At 39.0% G+C, this 26,127-nt stretch overlaps 3 protein-coding genes across 7 annotated transcripts in view; all 3 read left to right on the top strand.

Moving 5' to 3' along the window:
* LOC101290084 (cytochrome c oxidase assembly protein COX16 homolog, mitochondrial) overlaps positions 1-26,127 on the top strand; it is a 159,606-nt gene that overhangs the window by 23,298 nt on the left and 110,181 nt on the right. The window lies entirely within an intron of this gene.
* Positions 1-26,127, top strand: part of LOC105747719 (synaptojanin-2-binding protein) — a 169,915-nt gene that overhangs the window by 104,896 nt on the left and 38,892 nt on the right. The gene's annotated exons all lie outside the window — the stretch shown is intronic.
* SYNJ2BP (synaptojanin 2 binding protein) overlaps positions 15,158-26,127 on the top strand; it is a 49,862-nt gene continuing 38,892 nt past the window's right edge. Inside the window, exons 1-2 of one of the 2 annotated variants that reach the window (XM_049706226.1) lie at positions 15,158-15,336; positions 19,944-20,206. In XM_049706226.1, the coding sequence (XP_049562183.1) occupies positions 20,143-20,206 (64 nt within the window). In that variant the 5' untranslated portion in view covers positions 15,158-15,336; positions 19,944-20,142. Of the gene's footprint in view, positions 15,337-19,943; positions 20,207-26,127 lie in introns of those variants that run through there. The other variant, XM_049706227.1, reaches the window with a different exon arrangement.

Genomic DNA, 26,127 nt, shown 5'->3' with positions numbered 1-26,127 from the left:
TTTTCTAATGGGTTGTATGTGGGGTATGAAGGACAGAATAGAATTAAGAATGATTCTTCAGCAGGCTAGCGCCAGTGTCAGGACCCACAGGCTCTGCAGCCAGCTGCCCTGGGACATAACCCACCCAAGAGAGGGTCAGCACCAGCCCCAGAACCCCTGGGCCCTGCAGCCAGCCACACCAGGACTCACCCTACTCACCAGCAGGTGGCATTAGCCTCAGGACCCCCCAGGCCATGCAGGCAGCTATATCAGGACCTAGACACACCCACCAGGGGCCAGCAGCCTCCGCGCAAGGCAGGGCCTGCCAGCCAACTGGACCAGGGGCCAGCCCCACCTACCAGCATGCCCACAGTATAGTTGGCTCCAAAACAAAAGGAGGGCCCACTCAGCCCATATAGGGATATCCGTAGATCATAAAGCTCTGGTGACCAGAGTGTGCTTCTGGGACACATAGAACATCGCCTACATAAGACCATTTCTCCAAGATAAGGAAGTGTAACCTTACTACCTAAGACATAGAAATAAACACAGAATTAGGCAAAATGAGGCAACAAAGGAATATGTTCAAAACAAAGAGACAAGATAACACCCAAGAAGAAGAACTAAGCAAAATGGAGATAACTTGGGAGAAGAATGGATGTACACAATGGAAGTTTAACTAAGAGTTAGAGAATATAAAGAAGAACTGAACATCTGAAGAATAAAATAACTGAAATAAAAAATACACTAGAAGGAATCATTAGTAGATTAGATGATACAGAGGAGTGGATCAGTGAACTGGAAGACAGAGTAGTAGAAATCATACAAACTGAACAGAAAAAAGAAAACAGAATTTAAAAAACTGAGGACAGTTTAAGAGACCTCTGAGACAACATCAAACATACTAACATTTGCATTATAGGGGCCCCAGAAGGAGAAGAGAGAGAAAGTGGTAGAGAACTTATTTTAAGAAATAATAGATGAATTTTTCCCTGACCTGGAAAAGGGAACAGACATCCAGGTCCAGGAAGCACAGAGAGTCCCAAACAAGATCAACTCAAAAAGGTCTACAACAAGACACATTGTAATTAAAATGGCAAAGATAAAGAGAGGATATTAAAAGCAGCAAGGGAGGGACTTCCCTGGTGGCACAGTGGTTAAGAATCCGCCTGCCAATGCAGGGGACATGGGTTCAATCCCTGGTCTGGGAAGATCCCACGTTCTGTGGAGCAACTGAGCCCATGTGCCACAACTACTGAGTCTGCACTCTGGAGCCTGCAAGCCACAACTACTGAGCCCACATGCCACAACTACTGAAGCCCGTGTGCCTAGAGCCCATGCTCTGCAACAAGAGAAGCCACTGCAACGAGAAGCCCACGCACTGCAACAAAGAGTAGCCACCGCTAGCTGCAACTAGAGAAAGCCTGCATGCAGCAATGAAGATCCAATGCAGCCAAAAATAAATAAAAAATAAATAACTTTATTTTAAAAAATCAGCAAGGGGAAAGCAACTAGTTATGTACAAGGGAACTGCCGTAAGACTGTCAGCTGACTTCTCAGCAGATACTGTGCAGGCATGATATATTTAAAGCAATGAAAGGAAGATACCTACAACCAAGAATACACTACCCAGCAAGGCTATCATTCAGAGTTGAAGGAGAGATAAAGAGTTCTACAGACAAGGAAATGCTAAAAGAAAGAGTTCAGCACCCTAAACTGGCTTTACAAGAAATGTTAAAGGGACTACTCTACGTGGAAAAAAATTTTTCTAGAAGTATGAAATTTATGAAAGACAGTCCCTGCTCCACTCCATCCAGTTGAGGGACATTTTGCCCTCTGCTTCTGGGTCCCTTGGGCAGCCACCCCTGTGGGCACACACCTAGGTGCCATTCCTGCCCTGTGCTCCCTCCTGCTGCCTTTCACTTCCTAGCTGCCAAGATCTTGGAAGCTTTGAAGCTCAGCAAAGAAGGGAAATCCATTGAGAATAGTCTATAAAGAGACAAGAGACAAGATGGCAGAGTAGAAGGACATGAGCTCATCTCCTTTCACAAAAACACCAAAATCTCAACTAACTGCTAAACAATCATAGACAAAAAAGACTCGAACATACCAAAAAAGATATTCTATACCCAAAGACAAAGAAGCAGCCACAATGAGATGATAGGCAGGGCACTTTCGTGATATAATCAAATCTCATGCTGCCGGGTGGGCAACCCACAAACTGGAAGATAATTACATTGCAGAGTTTCTCCCACAGAAGTAAAAGTTCTGTGCCCCACGTCAGGCTCCCCAGCCTTGGGGTCTGAAATAAGGAGGATGAGCCCCCAGAGCATTTGGCATTGAAGGCTACTGGGGCTTCAGTGCAGGAGATCCACAGGATTGGGGGAAACAGACTCCACTCTTGGAGAATGCACACAAGGTTTCACATGCAATGGGAGACAGGGCAAAGCAGTGACTTTGTAAGATCCTGGGCCAGACCTACTTGCAGGTCATGGAGGGTATCCTGGGGAGTCAGGGGTCAGTTGTGGCTCACTGTGGGGGCAAGGGCACTGGTGACAGACACCCCAGGGAATACTCATTGGTGTGAGCTCTCTCGGAACTCACCATTTTGGCACTGATACGTGGCCCCACCCAATAGCCTGCAGGATCCACTGCTGGGATGCCTCAGGGCAAACAACCAACAGGGTGGGAACACAGCCCCACCCATCAGCAGACAGGCTGCCTAAAGTCATCCTGATCCAACAGCCACCTATAAACACACCCCCTTGACATGGCCCTGCCCACCAGAGGGAAAAACCCAGCTCCACACACCAGTGGGCAGGCACCAGTCCCTCCCACCAAGAAGCCTGCACAAGCCCCTGGACCAAGTTCACCCACCAGGAGGCAGACACCAGAACCAAGAAGAATTACAGACCTGCAGCCTGAGGAATGGAGACCACAAACACAGAAAATGAGACAATATGAGATGGCAGAGAAATATGTTCCAGATGAAGGAACAAGATTAAACCCCAGAAGAACAACTAAGTGAAGTAGAGATAGGTAATCTGCCTGAAAAAGAGTGCACAATAATGATAGAAAGGATGATCCAGATCTCAGAAAAGAAATGGAGGCATGGGCCAAGATGATACAAGAAATGTTGAATAAAGAGCTAGAAGCTTAAAAAAACAAAGAAAACATTGATGAACAATACAATAGCCGAAATGAAGAATAAACTAGGGCTTCCCTGGTGGCGCAGTAGTTGAGAGTCCGCCTGCCGATGCAGGGGACACGGGTTCATGCCCCGGTCTGGGAAGATTCCACATGCCACGGAGCAGCTGGGCCCGTGAGCCATGGCCGCTGAGCCTGCATGTCTGGAGCCTGTGCTCCGCAACGGGAGAGGCCACAACAGTGAGAGGCCCGCGTACCGCAAAAAGAAAAAAAAAGAATAAACTAGAAGGAATCAACAGGAGAATAAGTGCATCAGAAGAACAAATAAGTGGATGGAAAACAGATTGGTGGAAATCACTGCTACAGAACAGAATAAAGAAGGAAAAATGAAAAGAAATGAGGACAGTCTAAGAGACATCTTGAACAACGTTAAACACACATTTGCATTACAGGGGACCCAAAAGGAGAAGAGAGAGAGAAAGAGGCTGAGAAAATATTTGAAGAGATAATACCTGAAAACATCCTTAATATGGGAAAGGAAAACACTCACGCAAGTCCAGGAAGCACAGGGAGTCCCATACAGGATAAACCCGAGAGGAAAATGCCAAGACACATATTAATCAAATTGACAAAAAAAAAAAAAAAAGAGAAAATATTAAAAGCCACAAGGGAAAAGCGACAAATAGCATACAAGGGAATCCCCAGGAGGTTATCAATTGATTTTTCAGCAGAAACTCTGCAGGCCAGAAAGGAGTGGCAAAATACATTTAAAGTGATGAAGGGAAAAACCTACAACCAAGAATACTCTACCCAGCAAGGCTCACGTTCAGATTTGACAGAAAAATTAAAAGGTTTACAGACAAGCTAAGAGAATTCAGGAAAACCAAACCAGCTTTACAACAAATGCCAAAGGAACTTCTCCAGATGGAAAAGAAAAGGCCACAACTAGAAACAGAAAATTACAAATGGGAAAGCTCACCACTAAAGACAAACATACAGTAAAGGTAGGAAATCATCCATGTACAAAATATGATATCAAAACCAGCAATTGTGAGAAGAGGAGACTACCAATGAAGGGTATTGAAAATGCATTTGAAATTAAGAGACCAGCAACTTAAAACAACCTTGTATGTGTATGTGTGTGTATATATATATATATATATATATATATAGAGAGAGAGAGAGAGAGAGAGAGAGAGGGAGAGAGAGACAGCTATATTTAAACTTTATGGTAACTGCAAACATATAATCTACAAGAGATACACACACAAAAGCAATCCAAACACAACACTAAAGTTAGTCATCAAATCACAACAAAAGAAAACAAAGGAGGTAGGTAAGAAAAAAGATATACAAAAACAAATCCAAAACAACAAGATGGCAATAAGGACGTACATAACCCTAATAACCTTAAATGTAAATGGATTAAATGTTCCAACCAAAAGACATAGACTGGCTGCATGTATACAAAAAGAAGACCCATATATATGCTGTTTCAAAGAGATGCACTTCAGTTCTAGGGACACATACAGACTGAAAGTGAGGGGATGGAAAAAGGTATTCCAAGCAAATGGAAATCAAAAGAAAGCTGGAGTAGCATTACTCATATCAGGCAAAATAGATTTAAAATAAAGGCTGTTACAAAAGACAAAGTAGGATACCATATAATGATCAACAGATCAATCCAAGAAGAAGATATAAAAATTGTAAATATATATGCACCCAACATAGGAGCTCCTGAACATATAAAGCAAATGCTAACAGCCATAAAAGGAAAAATCAACAGTACACAATAATAGTGGGGATTTAACACCCAATTTACAACAATGGACAGATAATCCCAACAGAAAATCAATAAGGAAACACAGGCCTTTAAATGACATATTAGACCAAATGGACTTAATTGATAGTTATAGAACATTCCATCCAAAAGCAGTAGAATACACATTCTTCTCAAGTGCACACAGAACATTCTCCAGGATAGATCACATGCTGGACCACAAAGTCCTCGGTAAACTTAAGAAAGTTGAAATATCAAGCATTTTTTTCCCCAACAACAACAGTATGAGATTAGAAATCAACTTCAAGAAAAAAAAACTGGAAAACACACAACACGTGGAGGCTAAACAATATGTTACTCAACAACCAATGGATCACTGAAAAAAAATCAAAGAGGAAATTAAAAAATACCTAGAGACAAGTGACAATGAAAACACAATGATCCAAAACTTATCAGATGCAGCAAAAGCAGTTCTAAGAGGGAAGTTTACAGCAATACAGTCTTACCCCAGAAAACAAGAAAATCCTCAAATAAACAACCTAACCTTACACCTAAAGCAAGTAGAGAAAAAAGAAAAACCAAAACCAAAGTTAGTAGAAGGAAAGAAATTATAAAGATCAGAGCAAAAATAAATGAAACAGAGATGAAGAAAACAACAGCAAAGATCGATGAAAGTAAAAGCTGCTTCTTTGAAAAGATAAACAAAATTGCCGAACCTTTAGCCAGACTAATCAAGAAAAAAAAGTGAGAGGGCTCAAATCAATAAAATTAGAAATGAAAAAGGAGAAGTTACAATGGACACCACAGAAATAAAAAGGATCATAAGAGACTACTACAAGAAACTATAAGCCAATAAAATGGACAACCTAGGAGAAATGGACAAATTCTTAGAAAGGGACAATCTTCCAAGACTGAACCAGAAAGAAATAGAAAATATGAACAGACCAATCACCAGTACTGAAACTGAAAGTGTGATTTTAAAAGTTACAACAACAAAAAAAGTCCAGGACCCGATGGCTTCACAGGTGAATTCTATCAAACATTTAGAGAAGGGTTAACACCTATCCTTCTGCAACTCTTCCAAAAAATTGAAGAGGAAGGAACACTCCCAAACTTATTCCATGAGGTCAACATCACCCTGATACCAAAACCAGATACCACAAAAAAGCAAAATTACAGGCTAATATCACTGTATTAGTGATATTAGGTGACTATAGATGCAAAAATTCTCAACAAAATATTAGGAAACTGACTCCAACAATATATTAAAAGGGTCATACATCAGGGTCAAGCAGGATTTATTCCAGGGATGCAGGGAAGTTTTCAATATCTGCAAATCAGTGTGATACACCACATTAACAAACTGAAGAATAAAAACCATATGATCATCTCAATAGAAGCAGAAAAAGCTTTTGATAAAATTCAGTGTCCATTTATGATTAAAAACTCTCTGGAAGGTGGGCATAGAGGGAACATACCTCAACATAATAAAGGCCATATATAAAAACCAACAGCTAACATCACACTCAACAGTGGAAAGCTGAAAGCATTTCCCCTAAGATCAGGAATAAGACAAGGATATCCAATCTCACCACTTTTAATCAACATAATTTTGGAAGTCCTAGCCATGGCAGTCAGAGAAGAAAAAGAAAATGAATCCAGATTGGAAAGCAAGAAGTAAAACTGTCACTGTTTGCAGATAACATGATAGTTTACATAGAAAATCCTAAAGATGCTACCAGAAAACTGCTAGTGCTCATCAATGAATGTGGTAAGGTTGCAGGATACAAAATTAATATACAGAAATCTCTTGCATTCCTATACACTAACAGTGAAAGATCAGAAAGAGAAATTAAGGAAACAACCCCATTTACCATCACATCAAAAAGAATAACATACCTAGGAATAAATCTACGTAGGGAGCAAAAGACCTGTACTCTGAAAACTATAAGACAATTATAAAAGAAACTGAAGATGACACAAACAGATGGAAAGATATACCATGTTCTTGGATTGGAAGAATCAATATTGTCAAAATGACTATAGGACCCAAGGCAATCTACAGATTCAATAAAATTCCTATTAAATTTCCAATGGCATTTTTCACAGAACTTGAACACAAAATTTTTAAATTTGTGTGGATACAGAAAAGACCCTGAATAGCCAAAGCAATCTGGAAAAAGAAAAATGGAGACAGAGGAAACAAGCTCCCTGACTTCAGACTATACTACAAAGCTACAGTAATCAAAACAGTATGGTACTGGCACAAAAACTGAAATATAGCTCAATGGAACAATATAGAAAGCCCAGAAATCAATCCATGCACTGATAGTTAAGTAACCTATGACAAAGGAGGCAAGAATATACAATGGAGGAAAGACAATCTCTTCAATACGTGGTGCTGGGGAAACTGGACAGCTATATGTAAAAGAATGAACCTAGAACATTCTCTAACACCATGCACAAAAATAAACTCAAAATGGATTAAAGACTTAATGCAAGACTGGATACTATAAAACTCTTGGAGGAAAATATAGGCAGAACACTCTTTGACATAAATTAGAAATATCTTTTTGGCTCCACCTCCTATAGTAATGAAAATAAAAACAAAAGTAAACAAATGGGATGTAATTAAACTTCACAGCTTTTGCACAGCAAAGGAAACCATAAACAAAATGAAAAGATAACCCACAGAATGGGAGAAAATATTTGCAGATGATCTGACCGAGAATCTCCAAAATATACAAACAGCTCATGCAGCTCAATATCAAAAAAAACCAAACAACCAATCAAAAAATGGGCAGAAGACCTAAATAGACATTTCTCCAAAGAAAACATCCAGATGGCCAAAAAGCACATGAAAAGATGTTCAACATCATGAATTATTAGAGAAATGCAAATCAAAACTACAATGGGGTATCACCTCACACTGGTCAGAATGGCCATCGTCAAAAAAGTCTACAAACAATAAATGCTGGAGAGGGTGTGGAGAAACGGGAACGCTCCTACACTGTTTGTGGCAATGTATTGATAAATTGGTACAACCATTATGGAGAACAGTATGGAGATTCCTTAGAAAACTAAAAATAGAACTACCATATGATCCAGCAATCCCACTCCTGGGCATATATCCAGAGAAAATCATAATTCGAAAAGATACATGCACCACCCCCCGCAGTGTTCGTTGCAGCACTATTTACAATAGCCATAACATGGAAGTAACCTAAATGTCCATAGGCAGAGGAATGGATAAAAAAAATGTGGTGTATATATATATATATATGTATGTGTATGTGTATATATATATATGTATATATGTATGTATATATATATGTGTGTGCATGTATATATGTATTTGTATATGTATATATATATAAAAGAATAATATAATGCCATTTGCAGCAACATGGTTGGAGCTAGAGAGTATCATACCAAGTGAAGTAAGCCAGACAGAGAAAGACAAATATCATATAATATCACTTATATGTGGAATCTAAAAAATGATACAAATGAACTTATTTACAAAACAGAAACAGATTCACAAACATAGAAAACAATCTTATGGTTACCAAAGGGGAAAAGTGGGGGGAGGGATAAATTAGGAGTTTGGTATTAACATATACATACTGCTATATTTAAAATGGATAATCAACAAGCACCTACTGGATAGTACAGTGAGCTCTACTCAATATTTTGTAATAACCTATATGGGAAAAGAATCTGAAAAAGAATGGATATATGTATATGTATAACTGAATCACTTTGTTATACCTGAAACTGACACAACATTGTAAATCAACTATACTTGAATATAAAATAAAGATTAAATTAAAGAAAGAAACTTTCAAAAAAATTGTGAAAGAAAAATCTCATTGGTAAAGAAAACATACAGTAAATATAGTAGAACAGCCGTTCATAGCACGAGTAGGAAGATTAAATGATAAAAGTAGTAAAATCCCTATATCCACCATAAGTAGTTAAGAAATACAGAAAATAAAAAGATGTAAAATATGATGTCAAAGAGAGTAAACATGGGTGTAGGGAAATAAAATTTCCTATGTAGGGAGGGTTATTAGAATGCATTCAAACTTAAGAGATCATCAACTTAATATAATCAGGTTTATATATGTCATTATATATAAACCTTATGGTAACCACAAATGAAAAGTCTATAGTAGATAAACACACAAAAAAGAGAAAGGAATCTAACATAACATAAAAGAAGTAATCAAATCACAAGGGAAGAGAGCAAAAGAAGAAGGAAAGAACAAAAAAGAACTAAAAAAACAACACCAAAACAATTAACAATATGGCAACAATTACATTCCTATCAATAATTACTTTAAATCCAAATTGACTAGATGCTCCAATCAATAGACATAGAGTGGCTGAATGGATATGAAAACAAGACCTGTATATATGCTGCCCACATGAGATTCACTTCAGATCTAGACACACACAGACTGAAAAGTGACAGGATGGAAAAAGGTATTCCATGAAAATGGAAATCAAAGAAAGCTGGGGTAGCAATACTTACGTCAGTGAAATCAGACTTTAAAATAAAAACTGTTACAAGAGGCAAAGAAGGACATTACCTGTGATCAAGGAATCAATTCAAGAAGAAGATATAACAATCTTAAATATGTATGCACTTAACAGATGACCACCTAAATACAAAAAAGCAAATATTCACAGGCATAAAGGGAGAAATTGACAGTAATACAATAATAGGGGACTTTAATACCCCACTTACATCAATGAACAGATCATCATGAAAGAAAATCAATTTAAAAATTGGTTAAAAATTGGCCTTAAATGACACATTAGACCAGATGAACCTAAGATATATATATACAGGGAGAAAGTTCTATCTGAAAGCAGCTAAATATACATTCTTTTCAAATGCATATGGAACAGTCCCCAGTATAGATCACATGCTAGGCCACAAAAGAAATCTTGATATATATTAAGATTGAAATAATCTCTACTGACCACAATTATAAGAGATTAGAAATTAACTACAAGAAAAAAAAAAGCAAAAACACAACTGCATGGAGGCTAACAATATGCTAGTAAACAAACCAATGGGTGCTGAAGAAATCAGAGAGGAAATCAGAAAATACCTGGAGACAAAATGGAAACACAATGATCCAAAATCTATGGAACACAGCAAAAGTAGTTCTAAGAGGGAAGTTTGTAGCAACACAAGAAGAATCTCAAATAGACAACCTAACCTTACACCTAAGGGATCTAGACAGAGAAGAACAAACAACACCCAAGGTTCGTAGAAGGAATGAAATGATTAAAATCAGAACAGAAATAAATGACATAGAGATGTAAAAACAAACAAAAACAATGGAAGAGATCAATAAAAGTAAGAATTGACTGTTTGAGAAGATAAAGAAAATTGATAAACCTTTAGCCAGATTCATCAAGGAAAAAAGATAGAGGATCCAAATAAATAATGTCAGAAATGAAAAGTGATAAATTATAACTGACATCACAGAAATACAAAAGATCATAAGAGATTACTGTGAACAATTACATGCCAATAACATGGACAACCCAGAAGAAACGGATACATTCCTAGAAGCAATCTCCCAAGACTGAATCAGGAAGAAATACGAAATATGAGCAGAACAATTACCAGTAATGAAATAGAATAAGTAATAAAAAACCTCCCAAGAAACAAAAGTCCAGGATCAGCTGGCTTCACGGGAATTCTACCAAATACTTAAGAGTTAACACCTATCCTTCTCAAACTATTCCAAAAACTGAAGAGGAAGGAACACTTCCAAATTCATTCTGAGGCCAGAAAAACCCCGATACCAAAAGCATACAAAGACACCATACCAAAAAGAAAATTACAGGCCAGTATCACTGATGTATATACGTGTAAAAATCCTCAACAAGATATCAGCAAAGTGAATTCAACAATACATTAAAAGGATCATACACCATGATCCAGGGGGATTTGTGCCAGGAATGTAAGGATGGTTCAGTATCCACAGATCATTCCATGTGAGACACCATATTAATAAATTGAAGAATAAAAATCATATGATCATCTCAAAAGATGCAGAAAAGGCTTCTGACAAAATTCAACAACAATTTATGATAAAAATCTCAACAAAGTTGAGTGTGGAGGGAACACATCTCAATATATAAAGTCCATTTATGACAAACCTACAGTCAATGTCATACTCAGTGGTCAAAAGCTGAAAGCATTTCCTCTAAGATCAGGAACAAGACAAGGATGCCCATTCTTGCAACTTTTATTTAACATAATATTGGAAGTCCTAACCACAGAAACCACACAAGAAAAAGAAATAAAAGGATTCAGATTGAAAAGGAAGAAGCAAAACTCACTGTTTGCAGATGTCATGATACTATATATAGAAAATCCTAGAGACACCACCAAAAAAATTTAATAAAACTACTAGAACTCATCAATGAATTCAGTAAAGTTGCATGATACAAAATTGATACACAGAAATCTGTTGCATTTCTATACACTAACACAAACTATCAGAGAAATTAAGAAAACAATCCCATTTATAATCACATAAAAAATAAAATATCTAGGAATAAATTTATCAAATGAGGTAAAAGACCTGTACTCAGGAAAACTATAAGACACTGATGAAAGAAATTGAAGACGTACAAAAATTGGAATATATACCATACTCTTGGATTGGAAGAACTAATATTGTTAACATGATCATGCTACCCAAGGCAATCCACAGATTCAATGCAATCCCTATCAAAATACTAATGGCATTTTTCACACAACTAAAACAAATAATTCTAAAATTTGTATGGAAACACAAAAGACCCCAAATAGCTAAAACAATCTTCAGAAATAAGAACAGAGGTGGAAAAATCAGGCTCCCTGACTTCAGACTATACTACAAAGCTACAGTAATCAGAACAGTATGGTACTTGCACAAAAACAGACACATAGATCAATGGAACAGAATAGACAGCTCAGAAATGAATCCATGGTTAAATGGGCAACTAATCTACAACAAAAGAGGCAAGTATATAAATGGAGAAAAGACAGCTTCTTCAATAAATGGTGTTGGGAAAACTGGACAGGCACATGTAATCAAAGTGGACTATCTCACCCCATACACAAAAATAAACTCAAAATGAATTAAAGACTTATGTAAGACCTGAAACCATAAAACTTGTAGAAGAAAACATAGGCAGCATGCTCTTTGATATCAGTCTTAACAACATTTTTTGATATGTCTCCTCAGATAAGGGAAACGAAAAAATAAACACATAGGACCTAATCAAACTAAAAAGCTTTTGCACAGAAAAGGAAACTACCAACAGAACAAAAGGCCACCTGCTTATTAGAAGAAGATATGTGGAAATGATATATCCAGTGAGGGGTTAATACCCAAAATATACAAAGAACTCATACAATTTAACATCAAAAATTAAAACAAACAATTGATTAAAAATGGCAGTGAACCTGAATAGATATTTTCCCAAAGAAGTCATATACATGGACAACAGACACATGAAAAGATGTGCAACATCACTAATCATCAGGAAAATATAAATCAAAACCACAATGAGATATGACCTCACACCTGTCAGAATGGCTATCATCAAAAAACAAAAACAAAAGCAAAAAACAAAACAAAACAAACGAACAAGAAGGAATAACAAGCATTGGCAAGGACGTGGAGAAAAGGGAAGGTTTGTGCACTGTTGGTGGGACAACAGTGGTGCAAAATTGGTGCAGCCACTATGGAAAACAGTATAGAAGTCCCTCAAAAAATTAATACCATACGGTCCAGGAATTCCACCTCTGGGTATTTTTCCAAAGAAAACAGAAACACTAATTTGAAAAGATATAGGCACCCCTATGTTCATTGCAGCAGTATTTACAATAGCCAAGATATGAAAACAACCTAAGTGTCCATCAATACATGAAAGGATAAAAAGATGTGTGAGATATATGTGTGGGTATGTGTGCATTTAATGGAATATTAACCATAAAAAAGAATGAAATCCTGCCATTTTCAACAATATGGATGAATCTAGAGGGTATTATGCTAAGTGAAATAAATCAGAAAGATAACAACAAATACTATAAGATTTCATTTATATGTGAAATCTAAAAGAACAAAACAAATGAACAAACATAATATAAACAGCCTTAGAGAACAAACTGGTGATTGCAGAGAGGAAGGCCTTGGGGTGAGTAAAATAGATGAGGGAGATTAAGAGGTACAAACTTATAGTTATAAAATAAATAAGTCATGGGGATGTACAGCATAGGGAATATAGTCAATAATATTGTAATAATTTTGTATGTTGACGGTAACTGTACTTATTGTGGTGATCATTTTATAACATATAAAAATATCAAATCACTATGTTGTACACCTGAAACAAATATAATATTGTAAGTCAATTATACTTCAATTAAAAATAAATAGTAGAAGCTGGGGAAAATAAAAGAATTATTCTGAATATTTTTATTTGAATTGGGCAAATCCAGTTACCCAGGAAGAGGAAAGACTAAAGGAGGTATAGGGGATTAGGAATTCTATTTTCATCATGATAATTTAAGATGCCTGGTGACTGAGGAGCCTCAACATCAGTCCTCTACTGTCTATTTCCAGAGTTCTTTAATGTGAGAGAAATAAACTTCCTTAGCCTATCGCATATAGAATTAAGTGTATATCTCTGTACTGGTGGGGTTTTTTTCATGATCTGTTTGTAGCCTATTTTTTGTGTCATCACCTACCAACCCATTCTGCTTTTTCGCTCATAGATTATGTTCTATTTTCTTTTCCCCAAATGCTCATTATCGTGAGCCAGCCAGGAGGTCTATTCCCATGGCAGGTTGACCCCGGCCAGGGGCAGCCCCTTCCCAAGCTCCCAGCAGCTGCTGGAGCTCATTTTGCTCCAGGGAACTGGGAGGGACTCTCCCTGACAGGCGCCAGCCGCCCCACAGCACAAGGCTGTTTGGAGCAGACAAACATCCAGAGCTATGGTCCACATTTGGTGTCACTTGGGGTAAGTCGCTCCCCCTTGTTCAGGCTGGGATTTCTCTCCACTCCATTTGGGCTGCTTCCCTTGCAGGAAGTGAGCCACTTTAGGTCTGTTCACTTTTGAGAGCTGGGCCACTCTGTTTGTAGGCCTCAATCTGTGAGTGGAAGTGGAATTTTAGACTACACCTCCTCTGATTTTCTGTCTGTGTGACTGTAGCTTATTTGTTGTTTGTGTGTGTCATCTTGGGGTGAGCCACTCTGGTTTGTGCTTTTGTTTGTGGGACCATGTTTGTTATTTGTTATGTTGTACGTGTGTGAATCAGTACTTGTATTGGCTAGTTGAGACGTCTTTGGTGAATAATGTAGCTCACAAGTGATGACACCAGGTATCCTTCCCTATTGCATTGGGTTTCACCTGTGTTGGAACATTGGTTGGGATTTTCCCTTTGCAGTGGGTGGGAATCTCCTTTTTGGTGCTAGGGAACTGTGATCCTGAGAGACCATTTTGCATTGCATTTGTTTGTTTGATATTTAATAACACCTGCCATGATAATCAGAGCTCTATTCCATCTTATAGAGCTTACACCCCTAGGGTGTAAGAAAGAAGATTTTTTTACCACTGTGTGGCCACTATGTTCTTTAGACTCTGGAGGAAATTTGGTTAAGATGAAACCCTTTTGAAATTCCAAAACTTGTTCTTTTTGCATATGTAGTTAGAGAAAGCTGGTTTGATGAAATACTTTTTTTTCAGAATTCTGACCCTGAGAAAATAAAAATATTTCTAGGAGAAAGCTTGGAGTTAACTAAGTAAATTTAACTTATTCCAACTGTTTTTTGGTGTTATTTTCCTTTTTGGTTTTGCATTTGCCAGATCAATTGCCACGACATATGCAGTCATGATTCCCTATCTTTCCATTTGCATGTTGTTTGTTGTTAAAAAGAGGGATCTTTGCTTGAAAAAGTTGAGGAAATTGTTGAACTTCACCCTTTTGTTTTTGTCCTGCAGGAATTAGATTTTGTTCCTTGTGTGTATGTTTGCATTTGTCTTGTGTGTAATTGTGCTGGCTATGGGAAACTCAAATTTGTTTCCTGAATGCAGCCCCTTGAGATGCATTCTCCAGAACTGGACCACTTTCAGTTATATTACAGCTAAGTTAACTTGTAAGTGAGCTCTATTTTTTTTTTTTTTTGCAGTACGCGGGCCTCTCACTGTTGTGGCCTCTCCCGTTGCGGAGCACAGGCTCCGGACGCGCAGCCTCAGCGGCCATGGCTCATGGGCCCAGCTGTTCCGCGGCATGTGGGATCTTCCCGGACCGGGGCACGAACCTGTGTCCCCTGCATCGGCAGGCGGACTCTCAACCACTGCGCCACCAGGGAAGCTCCCTAAGTGAGCTCTATTTAATTGACTCAAAAGTAAGTGCTTACAAATGAAATACTTTTTAATATTTAGAAAGTTGGCCAAAATGAATTTCAGGTCCTCATGACCTGGGAAATGTTCAGTACTGAATTGATATCTGGCACTGAAGCTAGCTTAAGCTTGTTAAGTATAATACTTCTGTTGTACCTAGGTTATTTAGAGATCAAATAAGACCTTATATCTGTTGCAAATTTGTCAGCAAGAAAAATAACTTGATATAATGAAACCTTAAGTCTATCTAAAATAGCCTCTCCAAACTGGTAACTTGAAACTGAACTAAGTTAAATGGCAAGAATTCATTGACCATCTAGGTCATTTCAAATAGGATAAAATATTGGAACACTGGTTGCTGGGCAAATCTAAGTTTACCTACCTTTGCCTTCTTAGGAGAGGAAAACCAAAGCATAAGTTTCCAATCAGAAAATGCTGGTATGACAAACAGTTCACAATTACTTGCCTCTTAGTTTTCACTAAAAATTAAGGTACTTAAGAGTTGAGGATTCTAATCTAAATATGTAATTAAAGCTACTAAAATATTTTTAAAAACATTTCAGTTTACAGTAGGAAAGTAGGATATATGTTTTGAGTAAAAAAGGACTTTTATGCATGGTCAGGCTGAGATTAGATTAAATTTAGGTAAATGGATTTTGTTATCAATATTAAAAGTAAGCTGGTGCGAGACTAGATTTGGTTCCTCTCTGCTAAGAGAACAAGTTTACCTAGAATGCTGCTTTTGATAACAGGTTATATAAACTTCCTTCCTTTAAGTGATCTGTATTTGCTTTTAAGTTCTCTTCTCACTGTGGATAAGAAACAAGTATTGTCTTACAGTGACTGATGATCTTATTTGACCAAGTGTTTTGAAACTTTTTGGCAAACTTCCCAAATATCAAATTTTAATTAAAGTTCTTTTGACCTCCAGCTAACTTTGGGATTTGTTAGGGGGCCCCTAAGGCATCTCAAGGAGGAATATTTAACTAGTATTATTTGGTACATTGAATTACATGGGAAGCATTGTCAAAGGAGTAATAAGCCTTCCTTTATTATACTGTACAGATAAATGTTACTACTATAGATATTCTAGAAATTATATAAAGTTTCTGAAATGTAGATATGTCCTGGTATAATCTATCAGCCATAACTCTGGTCATATCATAGCAAATTGATTCAGTTTTGTCAACACATTGTGATCAGATTTTTAACCTTGCCTTTTTAAGTCTTTAATAGACAGTTAAGCTGATGCTTTGCAAAAGTGCTTCATCTTCAAGAAGATTCATAGGGAGGACTTTTTTGATAAGTGCAGGTCTCTAATAAAGTTCAGATTATACCACTGAACTGGGTAAGAAATTTAAAATTCTAATGGAAGACCTGATGGCTTCATAAAAAGATAACAAAAGGATTGGTTACTGAGTAAACTGGTATATATGGTTATAATGGTTATGCGTTTTGTCTGGAATATTACTGATTTTGATCTGTGTTCTCTAGATATAGGGAAGCCCTTCCCCTCAAGTTACTCGTGACTTAAAGCAATTTGGTAAATTATACTTCTATGAGTCTGGCTTTGTGGCAACAAGTCTCCCCCAGCATGCCAGGTCCATACTGGTTTTCAGGCTTATTCTCCTGAATTCCTCAGGGAATGAGATCTTTCTTATACAAGACTTGGATCCAGGACTTGGAACTTGGGATTATTTCCAACTCGGTATCCATGCCCCAAATCAAGGTAGGACTGTGTCCCATTTTAGCAGGAAGTAGCTAGAGTGGTCATCACCCCATTCCCTGAAAGACTTGGGGAAGGATGAAACAGAATTGGAGGTTGAAACCAAGTCCCCCTAAAACTGAGTTCCTCTGCCAAGTTCATGATTAACCACTCTATCCAAAACATACCTACATGTTCTCCTCAAGATTGAGGAATATCGAAGAAAAGGGGGGAATTGTAATAGAGCAGGGCGTGCAGCCATTGGCAGGCGGCAGTTACCAGGCAACCATTACTGCAAGACCACTAGCATGGTGGTTAGGGGGCCCATTAGGCCAACCCTCGGGTGTGGTGGTCACCAGGCAGAGAGTTAGGTAAGAGGCGGATCCTGGCCTTCTCCCCCTGGGCCCTACAGCTCACCTGGCCTCAGGCTGGCAGGTGAGCTGGGAGGCCCAGGGAACAGGCAGGGGGCTGTGTCCTGCAGGGCTCCATAGGCCTCACCAAGGTCATCCGCTGGCCGGTCCCAGGCCTTGAGGTAGTGATGAACCTCTCCCCCATCCCCACCTCTGCAACCTAATGGCAGTGGCAGTCTGCATGGGTTGCGGTCCATTGGACCTGGCTCCCTACCCCCCATTTAGGCAGCCTGAGGCACCTGAGGACCAATTGGGTCCTGGGCACCTGGCTCCCTCAGTGATGATGGCTGGGCAGGGACTGGGGACCTGGCCCTGAGGGCACTGCCAGCTGAGATCTGCCTATTTAGCTGGGCCTGGGTACTGGCGGGAGGACCCAGACTGGGTGCTAGACGAACGCTCCTGGGCAGGGAAACTGGCCCCCGCAGGGATCCCCTCCTCTTAGCCAGGACCTGGACCTCGGAGGGTGAAAGGTGAAAGTTATGCCTTGGGACCTTGCCCTTTCTTGTCAGAACAGAGAATAACATTTGTTTGGTGGAGATTTACAGGAACACCATCACTTGACCATGACCTGACCTCAAGAACAAAGGATCTGACACCAAGAAGTTTGCAACAACTAACCACGCCCCTCCCTCACCTTTCCTATAAAGGGGCTGTGTTGAAAGCGTTCAAGGAGTTTGGGTTTTTTAAGGCATGATCCACCCGTCTCCTTGCATGGCCCTGCAATAAACCATTCTCTGCTCCAAGTTCTGACATTTTGGTATTGTTTGGCCTCACTGTGCGTCATCAGGCACATGCACTTGTGTTCATTAACACCGTGATTACCCTGATTCCATAGCTTTTCTCAATTGTTTTCTCTTAGTGGAAACTCCTATTTCCTCTGTTATCTGCCTTCCTACATATTAAAGTTTCCTCATTCTTAAAAACTATACTTACATTAAGGTATAAAGACAATTTACATGCCTTATCTGTCACTCCACTTATTACCAGCACTTCCTAAACTTATTTGGTGACCTTTTTTCTTTTACTGCTCTTTGTGTTTCTTTTGAAACTGAGGGCTCAGGTGAAAAGGGCAATCTTCCCAGGTACAGATTAGTGACTCCCCTACCCCCACATAGTCTACAAGAAACTTTTATTTTTCTTCAAAATTTCTTCATTAATAAGTTTCCTGATTTTCTTTTCCTATTTCTATCTGATGTCTTCTCTCTTGGCATTCCAATATCACCTACTTACTTTTTTTTTCACTTATCATACTTTGTTTTTCACTTTATTCACTCATTCAATTAACACGTGTTAGGAGGGCTGGAAGTTGAGGATGGCATGAATCTGAGTTTGAAGTTGAGAAGTCATTTTTAAAATTTTCATCTCATTTACTCATTTCAAAAACATTTTTAAAGATCTATTATCATGCCCTTTTTAAGATGGGGAAACACAGTTGGGAGATATTAGGTTACCCGATCAAAGCCAGACAACTGGAAGATGGAGCTGAAACTTGAGATCAGGTCTTCTAACATCACCTCCTGTGTTCTTTCCACTATTGCATATTAACTTCTCTCAGGATTGGCAAATAAGAGGCCTTCCTGCTGAATCTGCCTCTTTCTTGTTTTGTTTGATAAACACAGTAGCTTCTGGTTTGAGAAATCACCTGGAGTCAGACCACAGGGATTGATGGAAGATTGAAAAGTTCAATTCCAATTAAGGCATTCCAATTCAGATTAAATAATCAAACCAGAAGCTACTGTGTTTACCAGTCTTACTGCAGGGACTTAAAAAAAAAAAAAAAGATTGAATTTTCCCTGTTTTCCCTGTTACCAAAAGGAAGAGACCTTTACCCCTCTCCCCTTTCATAGAGAATTTTCTTGAACAAATTTGTAATTATAAATCCTTCCTATGTCTCTTTTATATGTATATAAGTCTTTTTAAAAGCTAAACAAGCCTCTTACCAGGTACAACTCAGTAAAGTTTTTCTTAAGGTCCTGGGAGCCAACTCTTTGAAATCTAAACATCCAGGAAGATAGTGCCCCATATCCTCGCACCATAGAAGTTAGCCTAGGCTCGTTGCTCCAAGCTAAAAGTACCTTCTTGTCACAGAAATAGAAAAGTTTTCTTTTTCCCTTCGATAATGGCAATTAACGAACACAAATGGCTACCCCAAGCGTGACCTACCAAAGAAGGTATAGCAACCGGTGTGGTTACGTAGTACTCTTACATGAGAACATGCACGTAATGGATTGTATCTGCTTGTCTATAAAAAAGGGTGAGATTCTTTCTTTGCAATCGCATTAGCAGTTGCCTGTGACACCCATCCCAGTCTGGTTCAGGGCTTACTGAATAACATAATTTTTTTTCTACATTCGGTAAGATTTTCTGAGATGGCAGGAGATCTTAGTTTTCATTTTTCCTTGACAATATCAATTCATTTATGTCTCTTACCTTCCCTATCCCTACCCAGGATAGAAATGCGCTCCCTACTCACCTCACAGTTTGTTTTGACCACCAGGTGAGATAACGCCTCAGAACGGCAGCCAGAACCACGACTCCCAGCATTCCTGGCGCTCGCCGCTCTCCTTGCTTCCTCTTCCGGTTCAGGGGCTACTGAAACCGAAAGTGCGATGCTGTGGCCGCCGCCGGGGTGATTTTCACCTTCGCCTGCGCGAGCCCTCGCTGACCCAGGTTGGGAAGCCGGACAAGAGTAAAATATGAACGGAAGAGTGGATTGCTTGGTTACTGAGGAGGAGATCAATCTCACTAGAGGACCCTCAGGTATGTGCAGAAATGATCATCGCTGGGAGTAGGGTACTTGAGGCTGTAATTGCAGAGCGGACACCTCTTCTGCAGAGCCAGATTCTTTTGGCCTTGGAGAAGGCAGGCCCCAACCGAGATATTTCCTGCAACGCTTGTGAGCACATAGAAGGCTATATTGGCATCCAGCGTTAGCCTGAGACGGATCTGAGGGGTCCACCTCATTTTGCAGTCGGGTTACCACATATATTTATAGTCAGGAAGTTTCTTTCTGCTAACGGTACTAGAAAATCCTGGGGGAAAGCCTGCTTTTTAGCCAGCACCCATGAACACCACACCCTTCCTTCCGTTTGCCTGCTCTATCCCTGTTTCTATGAGAGACAGTTTAGTAAAAATGGGAGCATAAACGGTGTGTACTGTAAATGCATAGCCGTTTTCTTGGTGCTAGTATCCCTCCCTCCCTCCTTTCATTTCTGGGAAATTCATTTAGACGGTCAACTGGAATGTTAAACCAGAAAGAGACCTTAGAGATCTGCTACAGATGTTCCCAAAGCTGGTTTCGCCTCAAAATTATCCAAGGTTTTTTGGTTTTTCTTTTTTTTTTTAAAAAAAAAGGTTAATTCCTAGGACCCACCTCTGTGAATTTGGATTCAATACAGATGTTTCTTTGGTCCTTTTCATCCCTTCCTTCCTTCCCACAAGCCTGTCATGTGATTCCGATACTACCAAATCCTCACTTTCACCTACTGTGCTTTTATCTCCTGATGCATTTCACTCCACTAGGCTCTTAATAGTACTACATGCTGCCCACTTTGGCTTTTGTTGCCTTTCCTTTACAGCTGTCTAGTGTATCAATTAAGAGCTTTAGCTTTGGGCTTATGTAGGTCCAAAAATGGTATCTAACCTCTTACTAGTTCTTTGATATTTATTAACTAACTTTACTGATGTAAGACTTAATTTCTCATATGTAAAATGTGCATGATAATAGAGTACGCTTCCTCTGGTTATGAGAATGAAATCAGTTAATCTATGTAAAATATTTAGAACATTGTGTGCTAAGCACTGTGTGTTCACTACTATTGTTGTTTTTATTGTTAGTAGATAAATGGTTAGGTTAACACAGTAAATACTGCTAAATACTGTTATTTCAAGAGTCTCCAACAACTCATCAAGTACCATGAACTCTATCGGAAATAATTTTTTAAGTCTTTCACTCCTTTCTGTTTCCATCGTCACTACTTAGACCAGTCCATCTTTTCCCATCTGGAATTTTGCAGTAGCTTGACCACCACTCATAGATTATTTTTCATAAAATATGGCTTTCTTTTTTTTTTTTTTTTTTTTTTTTAACGCGGGCCTCTCACTGTTGTGGCCTCTCCCGTTGCGGAGCACAGGCTCCGGACGCGCAGACTCAGCGGCCATGGCTCACGGGCCCAGCCGCTCCGCGGCATGTGGGATCTTACCAGACCGGGGCACAAACCCGTGTCCCCTGCATCGGCAGGCGGACTCTCAACCACTGCGCCACCAGGGAAGCCCAAATATGGCTTTCTGAATCATCCATGCTTTGTCTTCTTTCTTGTTATAAAAAAATTGGAAATCAGCTTTACTTATGAGAGTGTAATTTATTACTAATCTGCATGGTTTAATGTCATGCTTCATACGATCTCCTAAACTTTTGTCAAAGGCTCATTCAGTGTGCCCAAGTCTCTTAGGTACATTTTTCTTATTTTATGTAAATTTCTCCTTCTCTCCCTGTTAATGGTTATTGACTTTTGAGGCTAACATGGAAAATTATTGTTAAACCAAAATCTGTTTTTCTGTACTTTTCATCCATTGGTACTTGTTCTTCTCCTAGGGCCAACTGAAACAATGGTAGTTCATTTTCTGATTGCCCTGCAAGTATTTAAAGGCATCTGTTCTCCTGTTTTGTCTCTTCTACAGCCTAAATATCCCTAGTTGTTACATTAGCTCTCTTGTGATGTGATTTGAAGTTTGATTCTTGTCTCTTGCTTAAGAATTTAACGTATTTTGACATGGTCCTTTTGCTGCAGTATCCACAGTATTTTCAGGATCTCCTGACTGGAGCAGAGCAGAACTCTGGTATTCTCTTGCATATTCCAGTCACTAAATATTTTAAAAGTTTAGTGTAATATCACTTCACCTTTTTTGGTATTTACATAACAGTGTTGATTAATGTTCAGCTCACTATTCACTGAAATTTCTGATCCTATTGATCTTGCAGACCTGAAGTTCCTAGTGTTACCATTTTTCTGCATTATTAGAATTAGGACAAACGTCAAAGGACTGATTAAGAATACTTGTATATGCTAGTGTGTCTCACCTCAGAGTTGTTTCATTTCTGTTTTGTATGTGCATTTATTCAAAAATGAATGAATTTATTCACCTAGTGACTTTTAATTTTTTCTAAGCATTTTCATGTTTTACTCATATAAGTTGATAAACTTAAAAGTTTAGATGAGTAGAGCCACAAACTTGGATAAAAACAGTCATTTGAAGTTTGATTGGTTCATTTAACAAGGTTCCAAGTTTCTGTTTATCACCTCGCAAAGCTAGTTACCTGGTATGTGGTATTCCTAAGAAGTCTCACAGTCTAACTCGGCTTTTCCTCACTGTGCCATCATGAAGATGCATAGGGAAGAAGTCAGTTATCACCACTAGAAGCTTCCAGTAATTTTGGTAGTCCCATAGTGTTCTTTCTTTCTACAGAAGAAATATGAAAAGCCTATAGTTCCAAGTATGCATCTCTGTTTGTAGTCAGCATTGTCACTCTTTGTTTCAGTACAGCGTCCTTTGTAGGGACCTGATAGTTTAATCAGGTAACTGCAAGGATGTACATACTTTTGCCTTTTTGTGTCAGTGTTCTGTCAGGGGCAAGAGTCTTGGGTAATTCCAGTGTTTAGGCCCATTTTGCAAGGCAAATGAACCTATTCTGTCTGATCTTGCTTACTGCAAGGGGAATAAAATCTTGGGGAAGTTATGACTATGAAGTGAGTATCTGGTGAGGCAAAAGAAAGCTTGGTACATAGCTTGATATCTATCCTATGCCTACTTCTTCAGCCATGTAAGGAGAGGCTTAGGCTGGACGACTTTGTAAGTTTCTTCCACTTCCAAGAGTTCATGATTCTTTGGCCATGTGTTGTTTTATGGTTCCTGCCATTTTGAACCAGCAGTAGGTGGTCTGAAGAATCAATCACAATCTCAAATGAAATGCCCTCAAGGGTTTGAAGAGTTTACTTTTTATCCTTTATGGAACACTCTTCTTTCTATGGGCATCCAGCTTGATTATAGTCTCGAAGCCTCCCACTTTTATCAAATTGAGAGTTTTTAATGTTGGAAAGACTCAGTTACTCTAAGAAGTATGACAAGAATCTAATTTAGCTTTTTTTCACTGTAACAGGTACATATTGGCCATAAAGACAACCCTACTTCATGTTGGATATTAGGATTCCTTGTTCAGGACTGAGTTATCAGTGAGTTTCGGCAAGTTGCTCCCGATTACCACCTTTAAAGAGGGAACAGAATCTCTATTTTTCTACTTTCTTTAAAGGAGTTGCAGAGGGTAATGGGTTGGTACAATGTTTTAATAATGAATAATTAAGGAAGTATTCTCTTTCTGGCAGTGTGCTAGTTACTTTTTATATATATATAAATTTTTTTTCTTCACAACCACCGTGAATGGTGATTAATTCACATTATTAATTGAGGAAATTGTCTCTCAGAGAGGTTAAGGATTTGCCCAAGTTATAAAGCCAGTAAGTTTCAAAAGCCAGGAATTTAACCCAGATCTGTTGATTATAGTGTTCCATATACTACCTCCCACTATAGTAGCTATGTCTAAGGAGTTGGCTCCCAGCCTTTCTCCTGACCTTTATTTTGTTATATCATGCCTTATTTCCAGAATGATTTGAGGCATCCTATGACTAACACAATCCGCAGTGGAAAGTTTTTATAGTTTTCTATTGACAGAGCTGACAGCGTATCAAGGTGAGAACCTAAAAACAAAAACCTCATAAAGTCCAAGCATCTAAGCCTCTACAGACCTGCCGTGTGCTTTGTGTTTAACCCCGAGACTGGTGCTAACAGTTTTCTGACCCTTCATATGCCAAATAGAGCTGAGAATAAAGTGCTGTATCCTTGCCCTATTTTCTCTTTTTATTTTTTGGTTTTTTTTTTTTTTTTTTTGCGGTACACGGGCCTCTCAGTGCTGTGGCATCTCCCGTTGAGGAGCACAGGCTCCAGACGCAGGCTCAGTGGCCATGGCTCACGGGCCCAGCCGCTCCGTGGCATGTGGGATCTTCCCGGACCGGGGCACGAACCCGTGTCCCCTGCATTGGCAGGCGGACTCTCAACCACTGCGCCACCAGGGAAGCCCCCTATTTTCTCTTTTGATTATGTGACGTCTAGCCCTCATTGAATTTATGTTCCGATGGAGATATGACATTCACATGTAAAAAGTTAAATCTCAGTGCAGAGGTGCAGATGGTTAAGGACTGTGATGAGCATGAATGTAATAGGACAAAGGAAGTGTGTAGAGAGGTATGTTAATCTAACCCTGTGCTAGAAAAGGTGAAAGAATGGAGGCATTGGTGGGGGCCAGACTGATCAATTACAAGAAGGTGGAACTTATGTTGCTCTTATAGACAAGCTTTAGGCTAGTGCCACAACCAGGGATGGCTTAAGGAGAAATAGAGAAAAGAAAATAAGTAAGCATATTCTGAGATGAGTGAATAAACCAGCCTGGGTAGAAGGAAGGGTTCATTTAGGAGAGTTAAGGGAGAAGAGGTTGCTAAGATAGGTAGAGACTGGATCATGAAAAGTTCTCAATGCTGGTGTGAAAACTTAACCTTTCTCTAAGATTCCATCTTGATTCCTTCCCCTTCCTATTCATTGATTCCTATTCATTCATTGATTAAGATTCAATTCAAGAGTCACCTCCTCCAGGAAGCCTTCTTTACCCAGGCTAGATGCCCCCTTATTATGAATCTCAGACACCATTTATTGTCTGTCATGTATTGCCAAACTAAGCACTTTGTCTCATCTACTCCCAGCAAGGAATAAATGGTTATTATCCCATTTTGCAAAGGAGAAAACCTTGACTCTCATCACACAACTCTTTAAGTGGCAGAGTTAAGAATTGGATCCAGTGCAGACCTACTAGAGAATGGACTTGAGGACACGGGGAGGGGGAAGGGTAAGCTGGGACAAAGTGAGAGAGTGGCATGGACATATATACACTACCAAGTGTAAAATAGATAGCTAGTGGGAAGCAGCTGCATAGCACAGGGAGATCAGCTCGGTGCTTTGTGACCACCTAGAGGGGTGGGATAGAGAGGGTGGGAGGGAGGGAGATGCAAGAGGGAAGAGATGTGGGGATATATGTATATGTATAGCTGATTCACTTTTATAAAGCAGAAATTAACACACCACTGTAAAGCAATTATACGCCAATAAAGATGTTAAAAAAAAAAAAAAAGAATTGGATCCAGGTCTATGTGACTTAAAAATCCAGGCTCTGAACGATCCTAGAAAGATCACAGAGTCCTGTGGGAACACAGAGAGAAAAAAATAGCGTTATTTCTATATTTGCTTCCTTACTTGTGTCTCCTCTTCCCTCTACTTCAGTCTGAGCTCTTCTGATTAAAAGGATATATATATTTCATCTCTTGTTTTCCTAATGCCTTGCCTGGTACATGACACAAAGTGGTCAGTAAATGTTCTTGAAAGGACTAGGCAAATTGATGAATATCAGAAAAGTATAATAGGATGTTGTTATATAAAGATAACCAGTAACATGGTCTATTTCAGCTTTCAAAAAGTCATAAACAAGGTTCTCCACTAAATACAATTTGAGAAGGAAGAATCAGTTTGGTCCTAATGTGATATAACGGTAGGAAACTGACTAACATTCCAGAAACAAGGAG

This window comes from Orcinus orca, chromosome 2 (genome assembly GCF_937001465.1).
Source record: "Orcinus orca chromosome 2, mOrcOrc1.1, whole genome shotgun sequence".
NCBI lineage: Eukaryota > Metazoa > Chordata > Mammalia > Artiodactyla > Delphinidae > Orcinus > Orcinus orca.
This window is presented reverse-complemented; position numbering and strand designations above follow the sequence as displayed.